This window comes from Solanum stenotomum, chromosome 6, assembly GCF_019186545.1.
Source record: "Solanum stenotomum isolate F172 chromosome 6, ASM1918654v1, whole genome shotgun sequence".
Lineage (NCBI taxonomy): Eukaryota > Viridiplantae > Streptophyta > Magnoliopsida > Solanales > Solanaceae > Solanum > Solanum stenotomum.
The window spans coordinates 54,146,040-54,153,755 of NC_064287.1; the positions used below are offsets into that span (position 1 = coordinate 54,146,040).

At 30.8% G+C, this 7,716-nt stretch overlaps 1 protein-coding gene across 1 annotated transcript; it reads right to left on the reverse strand.

The window, feature by feature from the left end:
* Window positions 1-3,988: 3,988 nt before the first annotated feature.
* On the reverse strand, window positions 3,989-5,747 carry LOC125867721 (uncharacterized). Its single transcript, XM_049548289.1, has 3 exons — window positions 5,289-5,747; window positions 4,664-4,749; window positions 3,989-4,497 (listed from the first exon to the last, which is right to left on the reverse strand). The coding sequence occupies exons 1-3, from the start codon at window positions 5,623-5,625 to the stop codon at window positions 4,186-4,188; spliced, it is 735 nt and encodes a 244-aa protein (XP_049404246.1). The 5' UTR covers window positions 5,626-5,747; the 3' UTR covers window positions 3,989-4,185.
* Window positions 5,748-7,716: the final 1,969 nt, after the last annotated feature.

The window sequence follows — 7,716 nt, forward strand, 5'->3', positions numbered from 1 at the left end:
GCAGAGATGGATGTATGGTCATACTAAAAGTGATAAGATTAGAAGTGAGGATATTTGGGATAAGGTGGTAGTGGCCTCTTTGGTGAAAAATATGAGGGAAGCGAGATTAAGATGGTTTGGGCATGTGAAAAGGAGATGTGTAGATGCACTAGTTAGGAGGTGCGAGAGATTGATTATAAAAGGTACAAAAGAGGCAGAGATAGGTCGAAGAAGTATTAAAGAGAGGCGATAAGATAAGATATGACGCAACTTCAGGTTACCAAGGATATGACCTTAGATAGTAGGGGTGTTGTAAACATGTATTATGGTAAAAGGTTCATATGTAGTGTAGTGCTGTCTTGCTAAGGGTGGTTGATGTTTGCAATTGTATTAGTCATATTATTGTAGAACTTGTTTTTGATTCCCCAAACTTTACTTGAAGTGAAACAATTCAAAATATTTTAACAATTTATGAAAAATTTACCATTAAATATGGACTTGTTTGAATCTCAAAATTCGAAAACGGTCACATAAATTGAAACAGGAATATAATTTTTAACTTGCACGTATAAGAACTCTTTTAAATATTATAACAAAAAATGAAAATGCATAACGCTTTCACGCTATAAGGCTTTTTTCTGTATGTTGTTCCCGGTGAATGGTCTCCGCCTATCTCCGATCAAATATATATCAAGAACCAATCTTCACTTTCAATCAAATCCAAAATATTCATCCAAATTCATATTTCTTTTTTGTCCCGGATTTTGAGTGCGCCCGTGTTTATACAAGTTCTTGCGTTCTGTGTTCTGTATTCTTGCATTATTACCATGGCAGAAACTAATCAGCTTTTTTCGCTTCCAAGTTGCATTCTTGTGGACATACTTTTCAAATTACAAAAAACTTCTATCCATAAAGCCTGGAAAGACTTTTGGGTTTTAGTTATGGTATATCTTGAGTTCTCTGAAACTCAAGATGAAAATGGAATAAGTTTTTTACATGGGTCTTTAAAGAACTACACTATTGAATACGTCTCTAATTGATTTTGAAGTTGTTAATTGTGCATTCCATCCTGTTGGCACAGTAAATTGGTCTTTTCTAAAGTTTTTATTTATTTGGCAAGTTAGGATATCCCAAGCTTGATAGTATGCTAGAAGGTTCTCCCAACCTTATTTCTTTACGAAAGAGTCGTTCATACGTTCAGACTATCGGTTCCATTTGTTTATAGTTTAGATTAAAAGGGATTGCGTATTATGATATATCTTGGAAGCTCAAGAATGTACCATCTGTTCAAACGGTTTTTCTTTGTTTTTTAGGCAAACTTTACTGATATAGAGTATGAAAAACTGAAATAGAACAACATAATGTAAAGACTTTACACACCTCAGGTTTTTTCATCTTGCAAATTCACTATTAGATTTGTGGACAGAACGTCAAGGGTTTGAAAATATTGATGAGGAGTTATGAAAGCAGCATGAGGAAGCATCTTGATTTTGTGGTATGGTTTGGATGTAGAGTTACAAAATTTGAAACACTATCTCTGAAATTCGTGGAAATACAGTATATGGAAGAAGCCTACAAATTGTCTCAAGTAATTTTCTGTAACGCGTCTCTCATTCATTTTGAAGTAGTATATGTGCCATACATCCTGACAGAGTTATTTGGCTTCGCTAACATCTCTATCGATTGGGGAAACCATTGTATCCCAAGATTGTTTGGATACTATCCTATAAGGATCTCCAAATCTTATTTATCTAACCATTGATAGAGTTGATGGCTTTGCTAATATAAGTTTGAAATCAAGAAGGTTAAGAAAGGTGATATTAGTGTGTTATGAAAGAGACGTGCATACAGTCACATTATTGATACCATTTGTTCATAGTTTAGAACTAAAAAGGCTGGTGTATTATGATAATCCTTGGAACCTCATGGATGTAGCATCTGTTCGAACCATTGTTCTGTGTTTTCGAGCAGACTTCATTGATATAAGGGAGGAAGAACTGAAGACAGCCACACAATGTAAGTGTTTGTTTCGAATACTTCAAAATCTATTTTGGACTGGGTCTTTTAAGCTAGGAATATGGTGTGGCCAATGTGTCAATATGATGGAAGAAGAACTGAAAACAACAACAGAATGTAATTTCCTGTTTCAGACTATGTATTTGTATTAAAAAATTAAATAAATATATATGTATATTAACTTGAAAATCCCCTAATAATATTGATTGACAGTTTAGTGGTAATGAGTTGTAAGGAAAGGACATTGGGAATGCTTTTCACACCCCTCTATTTATACTACACACTTAGGGGCTAAGATGCAAATAAAAATTGCTACATAAGCCCTACATATTTACAAATAGGTCATTCTTCTAAAATACTCTACAAGCCTAGAATATTCTCTCGGACATTCTAGAGTCTTTTCAAAACCTCTCCATAACTCTAGAATCTTTTCAAAACTTCCACATAACTTTAAAATCTTCTCACTAAGGCTAACACACTTATGCTTCCTAACTGGTATGATAATGTGGTTGGTGTTTGCATTGTATTAGTTGTATTAATTCAGATCTTGTTTTTGATATTATTTATCATTGTTTATTGTTTTCAATAATCTATCCTAGTATGTTGTTTATTGTGTTTCGATTATCTCACTATTTTTTTATTATTTTGTTCCCTTCTAGTAGACTTTGCACTGTTTCTTGTTACTTTCTATATTTTCTTCATTGTCTCCTTCTTTTTGTACTTGAATTTGTTGCACTTGAGTTTAGGGTCTTTCGAAAACAATATTTCTACTTCCAAGAGGTAGTGATAAGGTTTACATACATTCTACCTTCTCCAGACCTTGTGAAATTTAATTGAGTATGTTATTGTGTTGGAACCCTATAACAAAGTAGTCTCTTAGACCGACGGCATAAATGACTTAAGCTTTGTTATCCTCCTTGATAAATATTTGAATCCTCTCGGACACTTATAATAGTTTTTTATATTTATACTTTTATATCTCTAGGAACTCATAAACTTCAAATGTTAGATCCATCTCTACGTTTGATACTCACATTGAGCCCAATTAAATCTGTATTAGCATATTATAGAGCACATTTCTAGGAATGCTCCCAACAAAAAAAATATTTATCCTCAAGGCTCAAACGACGGTTAAGACCACTCCCAACATAACATGAGTTTTTAATGAACATAGCTTATTTATTGGATGTTATTATTATAACTATCACAAAATTTCCTTTCTTAATCCCAAGCTCTAATTCTCCACTACTATCTACTAGCCTTGACCCTTCACATCCAATTATGTTGAATTATTGAGTGATATTTTTATCGATCTAAGTTTAAAAAATGTACAACCTCTGATTGCTTTGTTGCATCTCTTTGTGCAATGATCAAAATTTTTATAAGAGGGATTTAATAATTTTTAAAATAAGATAAAGTGAAAATTATTATATATATAAATTCTTCTATGACCATATATATATATATATATGGTCATAAAAGAATTTAGAAAGGATTTAATCATAGATAAAAACTTTTACGATTTAACTTGTATGTACAAAAATAATGACGGATATAGCCAAGTGGATCAAGAGATCGGATTGTAAGGTTAAAAAGTGGAGTAATTTGCAAGGGATTCCAAATTGATAAAAGTGATCTAAAGAAGAAAAAATGAGTTAGTTAATATGTCCTACATGTCTACACTTTAGGGTTATTATTTCTTCAAAAAGCTCAAATGCCATGTGCTATCATTTTTCTCATTTGGCCCTTTCTGTTCTTTGCTCATTTCGACCCGAAATTGATCTTCCCTTAATGCCTTTTAAATTGAGCCTATTAGATAAGTTCTGCCTAATATAGTTTATATCTCCTGTGTGATTTGCAGACTATTAAACGGTAAGGAATTCTATTACTATACATATATCAAATAGCTTTATCCACTGAGACTTAAAAATAGAAAATTAATTACCAGGTGTCGTTATATCCTTAGTCAAAATAATTGATAATTTAAACGTTATCGATCATCAAGATTTAATACTATTTTTATAAGGTGTTCAACATTAAAAAAAAATAAAAAATTAGACAAGACACATTGCTCAATTATCTTTTGACTCACTGACTTTCCAATCCATATAGGTCACTATAATTATGAATTTACAAGAAGCACACTATAAACTAATTAAGACGGAACTTTAATTAAATTTATATTTATAATCAAGCCAAAAGCCAAAAATCCTTTTGTCTTTTGGTAGTGATCAAGTATCCACCAAGTTTTTTACTTTTTCTCCTCACTGCAATAGCCATACAACTAGCATTCTGAATACAGTACTCCACCACTCCTCCACCACCACCGCCGCCGCCACCAGCAACCACCCGACCGCCATGGGCCCACATCATAATCAAACGCCACGTCATAGACTTTTTCTTCTGGCCTAAGACTAGAAGTGACACGTCATGTTTTTTGGACTCTTCTACTATGATTGGACCTTTCTCTTTCCCTTGTGCCACTGCCACTTCCACTTGAATCTGTCATCACGAAAGATTTAACTTATATATATTGACATGACAGTAAGAAGTTATCTATATTATTAAAGTAATTTTGTTTGTTTTTTTTCATTTTTAATTAGAATATTTATCTAATTAAAAGCATAATTTCTAAGTATTTAAAACTGCAAATTGATGGATTACACACCTCAGGTCTTTTCATCTTGCAAATATTCTTCATGGAAGCAAGAAATTCGAAAATTCTTGGATTAATTTCCTTTTTAGAATCTTCATCTGCAACAAAAGAAGGCAAACTTTAATATAAAACAACAAATTGAGTACAAAACTTCCATTAATATATAGAACCTCCATTATTAGCTAGTTCCACTTACAAAACAAACGAGTTTAAGTTATATAGATCATTCATATATGTAAAACAAAATATTTATACCATCATATTATAATCTAAAAACATATATATTAAGATATGACAAATTACCTATACAAACATTGACTTAATAGTGTGAAAATTTCTTTATTGACGATATATATAACTTAAACTAAAAACATAACATAAATGAAATAGATCAAATACACACTTGTTGTCGGTTTTTCGTGAGTTACACGCATCAACTATCAATTTTTCCTTTTTTTCTACCTGAACTATCATGTAACATTTTTTATGTCTTAAAACATGTACACCTCAACTATCAGTTGTTTTCTTTTTCTATATGAACAATGTGATAAGGTTATTACTCGATAGTTCAGATTTGTTTTTGACCATTAGCTCGAATAAAAACAAGTAAATAAAGAAGGCAAAAGACTAAACTAACCTTGTTTAGAAGAAGAAGAAGAAGGTTTAGTAACATAGAGAAGAACGAGTAAATCATGGCTTTGAACAGTATGAGTTAATGCCCATTGCAATGCATTTTTGGCTTCAAGGCTTGAATCTACTAAAATCATTATTTTCCGGCCAATTACCGGTGTCGGTTTTGCCACGTCATCACCGGCGACAACTTTTTCCTCCGGCGCCGATGCCGGAATTATGGCTAATGAAGGATCATTTTTTTCTTCAATAATATTATTTTTGGCTTGTATTGGTGGAGAACGAATTTGAACATGAGGCCTAATTCTATTTAGACAAAAATTTGGCATTCTTGTTCTCCCCATGTTTAATTATTTTTATGATTTATGTGATGAAAAATAGTTCAAAGTTGATATATTTATATAAGAAGAAATAAAAAAGAATGTGCCAATAATCATGTGGTAGTTGGAAGAAGAAATGATAGTGAAAAGAATTCATCATTTCACTTTTCTTTTTTAGCTTATTTTATAAAAAAAAAGAATGTTATAATTCAGTTTGATGAGGTAGGGATAAATTTACGTACACTTTATCAACAATATGTTATCGTTGTTGTAGCTAAGTTTAAGTTCAAGATACCAATGGTGAGAAAGTATACCATTAGCACTACATCAAAAATGATCCTTAGCGATAATTAATTAACGCAATAACTTAATTGTCACTAAAAATGTATTTTTAGCGGCATTTAACACTCTTTGTAAATGTCCCTAAAGTCTATAGCAACACTGGATCCAATGACAATTAACTAATGTCGGTAAAGGCTTTATCACTCTTTATTAATGTGTATATTTATTGCCGCTAAATGTAGTTTTTGTTATAGTGTAAGTCTCTTGAAAATAGTGTGATCAACTGATTATATTTACTAACGAGTTAGTAATCTGTTATAACATATTAAATTCTAGTGATTGCAAAAAAATAATAAAAATTAGACTATCAGTGCATATTATTGGGTGAACGAACGAAGTTTAAATTTATAGCTGAAAAAAGGAGGATCTTTACAATTTAAGGTATTGTTACACTTAAATTGACATGATATGATACGTTTAAAATCATAAAATTAAAAAAAAATCTATATTCTTAAAATTTGATATCTGATTAAACGAAGACACATAAAATAAAGCGCAATGTTAATTAAAGTGGGGTTTCTTCATTAAGTATTTTTTGTTGCAATGACTTGCCCCAACTTCTAGTATGATGAGACATTGGGCCATGGCAACTTGTTTTTATCTTATGCTATGTACCTTTTATTTTATTTTTTCTATTCTTTTTTGATTTAATCATTTTTTTCACCTTTTATAACCTTTAATTTGTTCCTTTGTGGGACTATTTAGAACGTGAGTGTCATGAAGATGTAGGGCCTTTTTCATCCTTAATTAGGATTAATAATTATTATTAGTGTAACAACTGCTAATACTTTATTGGCAACTTTAATTTACCTTGCATCATTCATGGATTAATTAGTTAGGATGCTTTATAAAGTCTGAGTTAATTTTTACCTTTACTTAGGAAAATGATAGAATGACCTTAGTGTTTTCGATTTTTCTTTTACCATTTAATATAATCATATACGGATTTGAGTTATATATATTGATAGTGTAAATAAAAGCACTCTAAAGTATATTTCGAGTCTACAAGTTACTTGTGCCTTCTTAAGGAATTATAATCCCCTCACTATTGTTAAGGATTTGAGTTACTTCCCCTAAAATAAGACGGGAAATATATTTATATAATAGCAGTAATTATGTAAATTATAGAACTCCAACGAACTCAACAATTGCGTCAAATTATACGACGCTTAATTTGTTTTCGGGAATGAAGGGAAGAAAGAGCATTTTCTATATCTCAATATATAAAATCTGAGACAAAATTTCTGAATTTATAGACAACGAAAAAGTGAGATGAAGAGGTGTAATTGCATTCTCATTCACATATAAAAACTTCCAACTTATAGTTTGAGTATCGATTTAACGGAGTCTAGTAACTTTGAGCTAAATCTTAATTAAAGTTTTAAAATTAAAAAAAATTAAATATTAAATTCGTCTCTCTAGTATAATAAACACAAGTATAATTCTATGACCCCACTATGAGAGCACATTTTTTGTCGGCAAGATTAATTTTATATGTTATAAACTAATTAAATTAAGTATAATTATACAATCTCTGACAAGCTAACTTCATGGAGCCAATTGAGACTAATCAGTATGTTTTAACGGATATATACAGAATTCCCATAAAATAATTATTGAATTTTAAAGCAAAGTGTTTAATATATGATCATTTCTTTCTAGCGCATGGTTTGTTTTAATTATAAATAATTTTGGGAGCCTTCGTATTCAATTTATAATGGAGTCTGATTAATTTATATTTACGAATTTCAAGATTTATTTTCGTGTACCGTG